General features: G+C 37.8%; 1 protein-coding gene across 2 annotated transcripts in view; it reads right to left on the reverse strand.

The window, feature by feature from the left end:
- The window catches only part of LDAH (lipid droplet associated hydrolase), a 112,065-nt gene that overhangs the window by 86,059 nt on the left and 11,363 nt on the right, over positions 1–14,643 (reverse strand). For both annotated transcript variants that reach the window (XM_059842952.1, XM_059842953.1), the window contains one exon: positions 12,485–12,637. In XM_059842952.1, the coding sequence (XP_059698935.1) occupies positions 12,485–12,632 (148 nt within the window). In that variant the 5' untranslated portion in view covers positions 12,633–12,637. The remainder of the gene's footprint in view (positions 1–12,484; positions 12,638–14,643) is intronic.

Genomic DNA, 14,643 nt, shown 5'->3' on the forward strand with positions numbered 1-14,643 from the left:
TTCTTTGTCCTGTATCCCTTTATAGTCCCTACTCCAGGGGAGCAGCATCAGCCAAGGAGCAAAACATTACAAGGACGTTATAGAGAAACACATGTGAAAACACTGTTTGATCCTCTCTAACTCTGGAATAGTGAATTTGGCTGGAAAGCACTTCAAGATATTTGCTTGGGTTGTGAAAATAAGGAATCTCAGAAGGATTCAGCCAGGTGTCTGTAACACAGCTTATTAGAGAGCTTTTTCAAGAACATTTCACATTTTTTCCCTATATATACCTACACACATACGCTGTTATTAGTCTGACACAGCTATAAAACTTACATATAGGATTTTATAATACACATTCTTTGTATGTATTTTGCAAAGCCAATAATCTTGTCTGTTGTTCCCTAATGCTGTTCCACTTTTAGGATAAATGCAGGTTCATTCACCTCTAAAGAAATCCCACAGACAGTCTGGTAAACCTGAATTAACCTAACACTGCTGTTTTTGCCCAAGTGACAAGAATGCCTGAAGCTTGTGAATTAAAATTACCAGCTAAAAATTGTGACGCTATATGCTGGTTTTCCCATGACAATAATTAACAGCATCTATCCAGGTAGATAAGATATGAAGTCCAAAATGCAGATTTCATCCACTGCAAACCTACTGAACTTAGTAATTAAGCAGTACTGCAAGGGTTATAAAGTCCACAGATGCAGTTCAAAATTATTTCTGACAATCTCAACCATAAGAGGTACATAAATACAAAAGAAGCCTTGATTTTAATTTTTTTAATGTGTCTGTAAACTAATGTTTCTTGGAAGGGAGTTAAGACTGAGACATAAAACTGAAATAATTGAGTTCTCAATGCAATAGCCAATTTTTCACATTTTTCAATGGTAGAACCCAGAATTTTCTAGTGCTTACAATTAAATAATTTTGTGTGTTGTTTTCCCCATGGTAAATGAAAAATTAAAACATTTAGCTAGATCTCCTGGTACACACCTACACATACACAGTCTCTTAAGCAGATGAAGACAGATATAACTACTTTTAACACCCCAAAGGTGGTTGGTCTGTCCCAAACCATCCTACAACCAATGCTGGCAGAGAGGCTACTGCAAGTTCTGTGCTGGGTCCAGAATTCCCAGTGGGAATTTTTCAGCCAGCTTCGTGGTCTGAAGCAGCACTGGACCAGAAGAAAACAAACCTCCTGAAAGAAAAAGGGAGAACAAAGGAAGTGCATGAAGAGGAACACAAGACTTGATGTCAAATGGGTTCACAAAAAAGCCTATGAAACATCTGAATAACACAGCCCTGATGAGACAACAGCAGCAGGAAAAAGACAAAGATGGGAAAAAAAAGAATTCAAACTCAAGATAACCACAAATTATTTGTTTTGTGCAGATACACAGCTCTGAAAATTTGATCACTTTTGAATAATATACAAGGAGAAAGGAAACAATACACTCAAAAAGTACCAAAAAGAGTATTTTCAAACCTGTAACAGATTTTCCTATGTTGCACCACTGGTAAGAATTAAAAAAACAAAAAGAAAACGCACAGGTTTGGGTGCTTTGGGGTTATTAGGTTTGGCTATTGCTTGTTTTGTTTCATCAAGGTAGTAACAGAGAGGAAACAAATGACAACAGAGAGCACCAAGACAGTTAATTTCAGAAAAACAGACTGAAAATGTGTTTTTGCAATTTTTCTTTATTGAAACGTGAAGAATATTGCATTTGAAACCAACAATCTAAGGTAATTTAGTGAACTAATTTTGCATTGCATCTGCCTTGAGTCTTCAGATATGCAAGATTTAAGAACAGGCTGTTCTGAACATGATTAAACCAAGATTTACCAACTCACATCCTTAGGGACAGACTCTTTGCATTGACACCACTGTATTTCTGAGTGAGGAAAAAGGCCTTGTAGTTGGGGTATTAATACTGGTCCTAAGTAGACGCTCCATGAAGACTTCAAATGAAACATTTTTTTCAGGAAAAAACAAATCACTTCACAAGCACATTTAATCACCCATTCAAGATCTATTGCCACGAGTTTCTGCCTCTTAAGAGAAAGCTGTGATAATGGATAAAGAAAATCTAAACCTTAGAGATGGAAGGCACTATTTTCATATCACTATGTATTTACTTATTCCTATGAGAAGTTTTTAATCCAACTAGGATAATCAAAGTTTGTTTACAAAAATAGAAATCAGGACAATGAACAAAAGCTTCCATTATGCCCATAACAGAAAAACAAGAGCAAGAGTTATGACTGAGTTTCTGGTCACACTGTTTTCCATAATCCAGATATTGAACATAATGGGTCATATTTATTTCTATTACAGATTCAGTGATCCATAAGAGTTACTAACAGATAGAAGTAAGACCATGTGTTAACTAGAATCTGAAAGAGGATTTTTAGTTTTCATTCTTTTCAGATACAACTAAGTCAAAATGCTCAATATCAAAGCAAATTGATAGTAGCTCAGGTTTTTCTGGTATCAGCTCCCACACAGGAAGTACATTATACACTGCTGCTGTAGCTTTAAACATTTTAAACGCTTTGTTTGTACATGATGCACATGGAAACACTGGATTTCCTTCATAGGTAGGTCCTTCACGAAGCAATTTCTTCTTCCCTCCTGCCTCAGACATCCCATAAAGAGAAACAGATCCTTTTTAAAATTTTCAAATCAAGCAAAATACCCTAGAACACAACTTTTCCATAACTCTGGCCAACTCAAGCCACTGCATGCTGCAGGAGAGGGATCACTTCCTCCCCTGATGCTGCTCACACAGCCAGGCAGGAAGGATCCATGCTGAAAATGCTTCATTAGTAGGGAGAGGACACCAAAAGAAGGCTGTGGATTGAGAAATTTCAGTAAGTCACTTCAGTAAGTCCCATCTGCCACCCAGATTTAGTGGAGGGAAATACTGTCAAACACAGCTGGACATTCAACCATGCTGTCATTACTCTGCCTTCTCAAACTTAACAAGCTCAACTGTGCCAAGCCCCCATCAGAGGTACTTCTGGAGCACTGGGAAATTCAACAAAAATGGCATATTTCAAGCCTAGATCTGACATACAGGCTCCTCTCTGCATGAGGAAGTTTTTATTTTTAATGAAAGACTGTGTTTTTTTCTGTTCTAAAGACAATGGAAGCTCGTGGGCTGACCCAGTAAACAAAGCTCAACTGTCAGCATATTTTAAAATATTAGTCACAAACAAGTAGTCCATAAGCAGCAAAAATAATGAAGAACAGTGTCCTAAGAATTGAATTTTTTAATATATAATGTGGGATAGAACACACACCTCTCCTTCAGGGGGTACTCTACCAGCATGCACGTCTTCTAGCCAAGCTTTTATTTTGCTATCCTTTGGCATCCACTATGTCTCAGAAAAAGCCTGGGGAAAATTCACTAACTTATTCAAAGTTTTGTGTGGATTGAAAACAGAAATCAAATAGCTACAGACAAATTAGTATTATCTGCTACAAATAATGTCCTCAGGAAGTCAAACTATTTACCTCAGTAACTAAAGAGGAGAGTAGTTTGATACTTATCCACATTTTATAAACAAGGAAAAAACCAAATAATCAGTGGCTAGTAATACTTAAATTTTCATGCATAAACATCTCCAGCTTACAGCACCTTACATGCACAACCACCTGAGGAAACAAGGCTGATCTTGTAATTAAGTCATGAATATTTGCACTAGAGATAAAGAAATGGCTAGAAAAGTTGGGAGCCATAGCTTTGGAAACATCAGGTAGATATGGGCGGGTCAATTGGTTTGTGTGTGTTTATGTGTGTGCTTTTGCTCCTGTGCAAAGTGCAAATACACAAAATATAATGACACACACTCCATACAAGCATAAGAATAAAAACTGTTTTGCAGTGTTTATGCCTCACTGAAATAAAAAACTGTGCTCTTACTTCCTTACTTGCTGATAAGAAGACCAGTCATATGGAAAGGGAAAAATATTTTATCTTACTCTATGTAGTTCTACCTCGATTGCTATGCTGCACAAACCTTTAACTCTACAGCGTAGTCTGTTCTCAGTGATGACTTTTGCATCCCCCATACCAGTTACTGGAGAGTAGGAAAGCCAATTTTTTTACTCAGGGGAAAAAAAAAGTTCATCACAATGTAAAATACAAATTCTCAATGTCAGAATCTGAGAACTCAGGGTCAAATGTAAAGAGCTGGCAACTTCAGCTGGAGCTGCAGTGGAAACAAAAGCAGAAGCCTGGAGGGAGAGGCATTCTCAGCCAATCACTACCACCTGGAGAGGCTGGTGGGGCACCAGCTCCTGCCAAGGTCTCCAGACAGAGCATGTGAACTCATGTATGTGCTGAGTGCTGGGGACTGACAGCATAATTTAGCAACAGAAAGTTCTGTGACAAATCCAGCTGAAGGAACTCCCACCTTCCCCCCTGAATATCATTCCCACCCTCCTACCATGGCTCACCAGCCCCTGAATTACACTGGCACAGCTCTGTGGGGGCCCTGCTGTGAACCCAAACAGGGAACTGTTCCAGCTGTAAAAAGACCCTAGAAATAAATGTATGTATTTATTTAATTCACAGCATGATCTCTCAAAGTATTGTTCTGGCATAACGGAGGGGTGGAATGGCACAGCATGGTGGGAAAAGGAATACCTTATGCCAGTATTGTTGACAAACATTTTGAATTGCAAAATAATCGCCTCAGGAAGTTTTTTAAGTGCTTCAAGCACTAATCTCTTGGATTTCCATTGTCTGGTGAGTCTTAATGAAACTTTACAGACAGTTTATAACTTCCACACTACTTTACACTCAGGAACATCTGCTTTACACCTAACTTCATGGTTCTAACAACTGTGTGAAGGCAAGGGCTATATGAATGGCCAGTCTCTTCAATAGCCACCCACATCTAAAAATAGGTTCAATTGCTTAAGTGTTACCTGCTAATAAAATCAGGTAATGGTAGAGATTTTCCAGGAAAACTTCCACTATGTTATGCTGATCATGTAAGATTACAATACAGAGAGGTGGAGTACAGGGAAAGACAGTTGAAAATTTTAGGAACACCAGGAAGTTTTCTCTGAGCCAGTGCAATGAGAAGGCCAGCAGGCAAATAACATATTCAAAGATCAAGTGGTTGTTTCAGTCCTTATGAGATGAGGCCATGATAAAAGAGCACAGCATTTCTCTTCAGGAAAGCACTGCAGATCCACGGCCATACTCTCCACACAGTAAGGAAGAATGTTTTATAGAAAATAATCCAGTCAAGTATAGTATCTGCAGACTAAGTTTAATTTCAAGCCCTGCAAATATCACAGAATGGATGAATGCCGCTGCTAAGATATAATGTAAAAGAGAAATTGTTCCTAAATAGAGTATCTGTGCACACACAGAAGGAGTTCTGCTCAGCTGTTTGTATATGAACATCATATAATAAGGACACAAATCAGATGAAAAATTCAGACTTTTTTTGGTTCCTGCTGATCAGACACAAGTGACTCAAGTGCGCCAGCTGGACTAGATGCCATTCTGAGCTCCATAACCCCCCACGTGCCTTGTCAAGATAGCCAAGACTGCAATCAAACAAGATTTTTAAGTTGATTCTCTGGACCAGATGTGTTAAATAACAATATCTTCACTTTTGAACGCCTAAAATTTCCTTTTTCTCTGCTCCATTGTTTCAGCTGAGGATGGAAGCTGAGGACAGACAACAGAAGCACTATTCTCTTTGGGATAGTATGATCAAAATGAGGAAAGGCAATAGGGCTTGTGAAAACTTGTACCTTACACTAGTAGGGGTAGGTAAAGATAAACACATAAAGCACAATGTTAATATGATGGAAAACATCCACATAAGAAACAACCTCAGCTTTAGGTCACCAGAAATATGTGAAACAGGATTAAGAAAGTGTTTGTGTATGAATGGGGGACCTCTGGAGCTTTTTTCAACCTAAGTACAGGTGTAGTTACACTTTCAGAATTTCACCTAAAAATTCTCATTCCATGTAGAAGCATTACTTAATTCAACCCCCAAAATCCAAAGTTAAATGAATGATTCCTTAAAAAAGACCTGAAGTACTTTTATGTGATGAGTTATTTTCCTTAATGTCCTTTGGGTATTTATTGCTGTACATTGGAGGTGATACCTGCACTGGTACAAGAATTTTTCCCAGTGAGTAAGAGTGGAGCTGCCCATGGAGCTGGTCAATGATTTAAACATTCCAGAGAGGAAGTATTTGTTGTCTCACTCTATGCTGCTGTGCTTCTCTGTTAATTTATTTACTTGGTGTTAGCTATGAATGCTAGCTTAGAAGCTTAGGTTATTGTATAACTAGAAATACTATAAATGTGAATGAAGATTTTTATGGTCCTTTGGGACACAATTTGTGAGGATGATTTGCCATATACTGAGAAGGAATCCAATGGAAAGGTGGGAACAGAAGCCCCAGCACTCCCAATCTTATATTCTCTGCTTTAATTTAACTTGCTTTACCTCACTCCTGCTAATGCAAATAAAAGGCATTTGTATGAATCTCAACAACTAACATAACAGGTTAATCATTGTCATAGTCTTGTAAAACTATTATTTTTTTTTTCTGATAAGAATACAGTAGAGAATCATTCAATGCTTACCTGTGCATACAGAGGAGAGCCTGAAGCCTGTAGTATGGTATATATGGATATTACAGCAGTAACTTGGCTAAAACACACTATTTTTTTTTTTTTCTAATCTTTAGAACAGCTCCCTCTTCTGGCATCCTCTGCTTATACTGTATTTAAGCAGCATGCTTCATTCCTTACCAATTTTTAATTCTATTTGATTCCCAACACTTAACAAACCCAGTTTCACTGTTAAGATTTTCACTGTTCAGTACAGCTGTGAAGGCAAAATACAGCTTTTGAAAGGATGACTAATTCTTATCAAGAATTTATCTAAGATTATCCATAGACTTTACTACCTTTTGAAAGTATCCCAATATCAACCAAGACCAGAATTCACACATGGACAAAGAGCCTGGATGGCCAGTTCAGGGGTCAGATTTGCAGGAACACTGAATTTGGAAGGGATTGTCTAAGATCTGAGTCCTGCTCCTCCCTGCTCACGCAGAGTCAGAGCAGGCTGCACACACAGCCAAGTTTTGATCACCTCCACAGCTGAAGATGTCACATCTCAGGGCAGCCACCTAACTCCCCAGTAGGCAGAAATGCTCATGGCAGTGCCATCCCTACCTACTGGTTCTACAAACTACCCAGGAATTTATCCTACTTCCTTCATAATCTGAATTAGCTGTTTAATCAGGCTGGATGAAACTGGGCCTTAGAGGCCCTTTCTGAACCAGGTGTCATGTCATGGACTCAGTTTGACCACTCCCCTACCTCTCCCCCCCCAAAAATACCCCAACATATCACCAAAAAAAAGCAAATAAACAAACAAAAAAAAAACCAAACCAAACTTCTTAAGAGCTCTCATAATCCTGCTGATAGTGACAAAACTGCAGAGAATACATGAGGACAGACTTTTTTCCCTGGATGATGCTCTTGTACTATTCTTTCAAATAAGAACAACCAACCACAAAACTAGAGAGGAAAAAACCTGCCTAATGGATTCAGACAGAACAGGTTCTCAACAGAACAGGTTCACAGAATTGCTGCTGGAGCTCAGTCAGTGCCTTTAGGCACGAAACATACATGACCCAGAACTCAGAACTCCCCTTGTCCAGAAGGTAAAAAAATCTGTTTTCCTCTTAATATGTCTGTCCATTGCCAGCAACATTCTCTTTCCTCCAGCTGCATTTCAAAGGCAAATCATGAACACTGCTATGTGCTGGGGGAGGAGACCCTGGCTGGTGACTTGGAAAGTAGCGTCTGAGAAGATAAAGTCCCTTCCCCAAGTAACTCCATGGTCTTGACTCCAAAATCAGATTTTGCTTCACATAAACAGTCTGACCCACCCACATGAGGTGCCAAGATTCCATAGAGGATTCCAGATTATATCCTGGCTAAGGTTGCCAGAAGCTACACACTGCAAGCTCATCTGCTGATACTGAGAGTCCTTACTACATCTAATTCAGTTGTTGCAGACCAAGTTATAACAGGAAGATTTCGTACCAACAGGGGCATTCAGTCACATAAATTTTGTATAAATCAATGCTCATTCTAGAACCAAACTGAAAAGAATTTAGCATGCTTTACACAGTTTGCTGAATGAGGAAATAGATTCGTTTACCCCTTGGTCTCGGTGGTTACAGTAGACCCTCCTGAAGAACAATTCATTCCAGTAACTGCTGAGCAGAGTGAAAAATTAGTAACTTTCAAAAAACTGGTTTGGTGGGAGCCAAACAAACAAAATACAAAGAAACTAAGTTTCAGGGCTACACAATTAGTTTTACTGAGAAGTATTATAACATAGTGATTCTTATTATAACTTTCCTTATCAAAGTGTTGAGGGTGATGACAGTTAAGTAAAACAGCAGGTGAAGACAAAGCCAGATAAGGTACAGAAAGCTTTTTAGAGCCCCTATGTTAAAGTTAAAAATGGCAATTTAAAGATTTTAAAACTAACACGAACTCTCATCTCAAGAAAGAGTATACTAAAGACTTGTCATAATCCAGACAAATTGTTTGCACTGTTTTCACTGCTGAAAAATAGTTCAGCAGTCTTCAAGTGAAGCAGTGTTGAGCACTCCTAAGAGATGAGAATCCAACTATGCAATTTCTGTTGTGCATAAGCAATTCTTGACTCAGAGAATTAGTTCAGAAGAAATATCTTTATACTTGAAAAAAGTGTATGTTTAAGTCCTCATAGCCCTTAAACATCACCAAGTGACAGCATGAGTTGGTAAAACAGTAACATGATCCAAAAACCCAGCAGTGGTTTAACTGCAAAAAGGCAGATCAAGAAACTTGGCAAAGCATAGGGAGTACTCTGAATGGAGGCCAGAGAACCAGATTCGGAAATTATTTCTGTATATTAATGAATGAAACTTGTGTAACATGATTTACCACAAAAAAAAAAACCCCACAACATTATATATGCTTCCCAAGTACAAGATTGTAAACAGCAAAACTGCCTCGTTTACAGCAATGGTAACAAAAACTAGGAAGCCTGAAACAAAGGTATCCCAATGCACCCCTGCAATGAAATGCAAGAAAAACTGTGATGAAAAGCAAAATGTCATGAGCTAAACAGCACAGTGGTTTTAAAATTTGTAGAGTATTTATTTACAAGACTAAATGTTTCATAAATACACAGGCACAAATAGATACTATTAAAACAGAAAAAAATTCCATTACACTTTGTGGATTATGGTTTTCAATGAACACAAGACATGTTAAATTTGCTGTAGCAGATTTTGTATTTCACTGCTAATTTTACACTAAACAAACACTGTAAAAGCGAAAACAGTCCTTTAGGACACAAGAGGAAAAACAGTAATTCCTGTCCTTTCCATGACACCTACATATCCAGAAAACCATGTACCTGATCCTCCATCTGTACACACTTAATGTTACTCTCATGAGTAAATCTCATCAATTTTAACAGAAAAGAATTTATCTTCAGAAAGTCAAACAAGTATATGCATATATTCTGGACTAAGGAAAAATTGGAACTTCTACACAGCAATTACTTTAGTAAACACGTTATTTCTCCTATTCAGAGGTTCTGTGGACACAAAAAGAAATGCTATGAAACAAAGTGCGTATTAAACATTTCAATTAATACAGTACAGCTTTATTAAAATTATAAGTTCACTCACACTGCCACTAACAAAAAAAAATAGCTTGTTGCAGTTAAATGAGATTAAACCCTGCTGTATGTTCTGTTTTTCAATTGCTTCAAGCACAGTGAGCTTCAAGCATCAGTTCTCAAGAGGCAGAATCCTGTTTCATTTTAAGTCATTGATTTCTGAGTAGAAGAATGTCTTGGAGTTATTTTTTTTTTTAAAGTGAGGACAGGGAGAAAGCTAAGTTGGGCCTGAGAGGAATCCTCTCTGTTCTGAAGTAACCTGAATAAAACACAAACTGAAAATAAATATATAGGATTTATTCTCAAATCTCCTGCAACAATTCAATTCCAGCAGAAGCTGAGAATTTTGTCATCTTTCTCAATACCCACCCACAACTCTGTTTGGTTTGACTACATATTAACAAAATCATATGCCTGAATTTCATTAGGACTGGAAAAGTATGTACCAGAACAGTTTAATTCACAGAACAGAGTAACAAATGCAGCAGGACTAACTACCTTCAGTTCAGATCACTCAACACTTGGCTGTGCATGCTCTCTTTTTTAAAGTCAGAGCTACCCTTGTCTGAATATTGCTTTCCTTGACTTGTGTACCAAGCTGTACTTTTGCCCCTCTTTCCTTCATTCCATAAACAATCTCAACCATGGATACATGCCTTTCAAGTGTGAAAATTGCTGGACTCCAGAAGGGCTGGAAGTTCATACTTGGGAAGTTACAAAAGCACAAGGGGAATGCTATCTAATTCTGACTGTTTAACACATTGCCAGATGACCCAGATGTCCAGATCTCTCCTAAACCTGTGTTTTTTGCACTGTCAGATAAGCCTTCCCTTGAAGGCTAAAAATGAGGTATGCAACAGTAGCAAAAACCCCACCATTTGTTTTATGAGAAGCAAAACTGCACTTCGTTGTGCCGGGTCCCACTAAGCTCCCTGCCAGCCACAGCAAGAAGCTTGGGTAACTTAATTCACTACTGAATTTGGGCACCTAAAGTGAAGAGAGCATTATAGTGGTTACTGAGGTTTGAAATTGTTTCTGCAGTGAGAGAACTTCCAGCTTATTACCAACATAATTCTGAAATAAGAGCAAAACCATAAATCAGCTGCTTGCAAAAGCCTGAAGACCATGACAGAAGTAGACTGAATTTTCACTGATGTCTATTTCTGAATATCTATCTTGTTAAGATGTTATTAAGGAGTCTTCAGAGAACTGTTCTGCAGGAAATCAGCTCCATGTAGCCCTGCCAAAACATTTTCTTGCATTAAAAGTTTCCTATGATGAATATGGAGCCCATGCAATGTATGTGCCTTGGTACATTTTGAACAGAATAACTTACATGCCTTGCAGAGGTACCATGCCTTGGGTGCTAATGTTTGACTTTTGTGCTCCTCTCCTACATATCTTTATACTGATATAATCTAGCTTTATGGATTTATCTTTGTTACAGCCTCTACTATCACCCCAAATAGAATGTATCAGTCTGAAGACAGGTGAAAGCTCCAGAACTTGTGGGGAGAAGAAACTCTAAACTTAGCTGTTCAACTAAACCTTCCACAAATGCCTTAACTGAGAGAAAGCAGCAAATAAAAAGCATGAAATCAGGCTTTTACCTCCAGAGAGGTACTGAAGAGATACTGCATAGTGTATTTGGTTTAGAAGGTTATTCTCCACAAAACAGGAACAAGATGTACTCATAGGTGGCTTCTTTTCAGCTAAGAAAAGAATTTAAACTTCACTGTCTCCGGCTTAAGAAGTTACTGTTCAGCTCCTGGAGGCAAAGGCATAAAACCATTGTGCCCAAGGAAACTAATACAAAATATTCCATGGACCTTCCAAAACATGGAAAAAAAAACCCTGAAAAATTGCACCTGTGTTCTCTTTCACCACTAAAGACCAAGCCCATAAATAGCCACAGTCCCATAAATAGCCACTAGGTACACTAACAGTGAACCAAATCTGTGGATACTCAGAAAAGTCATTATTTGTACCACTCATTCTGGGAGAAATAACAACAGTATCCAGTACATCCAAATAAACAATAGAAAGCATTAGAAATCTGCAAACTGTAGGGTGGTCAAGGAGTCACAGCTTGAGTAGGTTTAAGCTCTACTTTTGCTAAAGACAGGATTCCTACAGTCCATTGGTAGACTTCAACGAACTTAGAACTGCTCTATTAATTTTAACATATGCCAAAGGCAAGTTCAGAGCTCTCATTTTAAGACAGCCACATTTAAATATAATTAGGAGCTGTACAATACCCACTGAGTTCAAGAGGGTCAGCATAAAAATTAATGTGTAAAAATCTAAGTTAAAAAACTTTTACTTTAAAAAAAAAACAAACCAAAGAAACAACAGGATCTAGACTATTTCCTTAAATACTGTAACTTTCATCTGTCAGTTGGCACACAGCTGACATTGCAGCAACACTTCAAGGTGCAAGAGATAAATAGAAGAGCAATGAAAACAAACAAAAGCCCACAATGCTCTCAGTAAACCACCACCACGAAGAAAATGAGCAAGGCATCCTAATTTCTAAGTGCTGTCTTCTGGCACTGTTAAAAATAAAGGTAGCAGTAGCAATTGAATGTAACAAAGAAATTTCACCACTGCAATATTATTGAGATTTTGGCCACATGCACGAGCCAGAATTTACCACTTAAGTAGTGAGAATTTTGAAAATGAAACTGGACATACCCCTTTCAATCAACAAACTTCTAGACTTGCACAAAAAAACAAAGACCCTTACCAGGAATAATCATGAACAACAGCCTGGGTAGATTTTTGCTTTCATCTTTTGAGAGGTCTTTCCAGGGCCCACACTTTAAGACATGGGTAGCAGCTCCACAACAGTAGATAAATTCTTCATGTAAGGGGACTGGCTCTTCTGATCCCATGTTTGCTGTTGAGCAGAATAAGACACTGTTATAACAGGTCAATACTTACACAGAGTTGTCTCTTTTATATTATGCCTTCCTCCAGAATAACTGCAAAAAGCCCAGCCAAACCACCCTTCCCCCAACAGCTGTCATATCCAGTAATCTGAGGCCCAATTCATTATTTGATGTTTGAAGGGGCTGTAGAAGGTGATAAATGTTGCTACTATATGAGAGAAAGCATCTTTCAGTTTCTGTCACAGAAATACACAATGATGAACTGGACAATAAGCTCTATTCTACCTTAAAGGCAAATATTTTAAATTTCTTGTTCATACTGTCCACTGAAGACATTAATCTGAAAGCTGTTTGAAGGCAAACAAAGGAAAAAATACCAAACAGAATAATGCATTAATGTCTTTGCAAGTTCTGTGCACCTCATAACAAAACTGGATATTGCAGCATAACACCATGACCTTTAACCATCAAAAGCACAGTTAAAAATAACATTAGGCTTTCAACTATTTTTGCTTAGTGAAAAAGGACCATTCACTTTTGAGTACAAGGACACAAATTCTATTTCCTAGTCAGTTTGTGAAATTTCAGGCATGTAAACCAAAGCCTCAAAGATCTACAAGGTCTGCTGCACTGTTAAAGTGGGGGACATTACCCTCACTAACAGTCACTGAAAAATTCTCAGTGCTACACAACTTAAAAGGAACAGATCTGACTGAAACTTTGAGTAATGATATTTGACAACATTAGAAAAGTACATCTGAAGAAACAACATTTCCTTACTTTCCACAGTTTTTTTAATCTGGGATTTTGAAAAGTTTAAGGTAAGGAACAATTAATGCAGAAAAGACAGAAAATGTTTTGTTTCGAACTAACAAGTACCACCATGAAAAAAACTGAATATAGTACAAACAGAAAACACTTCTGGAGGGAAGGGAGAAATGTTCTTTAATGCTGTCAATTACAGCACAATTCCCTGGATGAAACCTTGTACCCCCATCTGCCCATTTCATCCCAGCATCCCCAAAAAGAAATTCTTTTAATGATCATGCAGACACCTTTACTACTTCATTGTTTGCCATGTTATTATCTAACTTGTAGTCACTGAAATGGAAGTAAAGTTAATTTTGCCAAACTATGAAACATTTTTAATGCATTATCCCTGCTTGCATTTCTTCATTATTTAAAGCTGAAAGAAACCAAGAACAGTTTCAACAAAGAAAGCCAGTTACATCAACAACCAGAGTAAACATAAGTTGTCACTCCTTTTCCGAGGTGTTTACAATCCAAGAAGCAAAAGTAACTAGTTCCTACCCAAGAAAGTAGGTTTTGGACAAAGTTTCTGATCATGAACCAATAAAATCTGTTGCATATTTTCATTTTGAATTGATTTCACACAACAAATCTAAATGGAAATCCCACTGACAACTCTTCATTCAAAAGAAGTTTTTGCAACATTAAGGTCAGAAGTTAAGCAATGAGAACAGAAAACTCAGCAATTCATTTTGGACTGGCACGGGAGGATTTTCAGGTTCACACAGACCTGTTTTTCTAGCTTTGGTCGAGTCTTTAACTTAACTTCTAATTTCAAAAACACACAGTGTTGCAGTACCTGAAAGGAAGACTGCATACTAGAGAAGAAATGGTTATTTGAAAAACTGCCCATCCCAAATGGCTTCTTTGTACTAGCTCTTCGTAGTGTCTGAGGGATTTTTACTTATTTATTATTAAGTTTTTAATATACAACTTTATGGCCTTTGGTAATACAAATGGACAGAAGAGAAAAACAGGGAAAATATAGTGAATATTCTCCCAGAATACTATTCAGATCTGTTTCAAGATGAAATCAGTAATAGCCAAAAATACCTGTGGATCTCCTTCCTCCTTCCTAAATGAAGCTTTGGAGAACAGTATTTCTATTACAGGCATCTATCTTTGGCACAAATTGCCTGCATTTCCCCATGAAATATCATAAGATGGTCGATCAATTTCCAAACAGATTTAACAGGCTGAGGTT

The sequence above is a fragment of the Haemorhous mexicanus genome, chromosome 3 (genome assembly GCF_027477595.1).
Source record: "Haemorhous mexicanus isolate bHaeMex1 chromosome 3, bHaeMex1.pri, whole genome shotgun sequence".
Classification (NCBI taxonomy): domain Eukaryota; kingdom Metazoa; phylum Chordata; class Aves; order Passeriformes; family Fringillidae; genus Haemorhous; species Haemorhous mexicanus.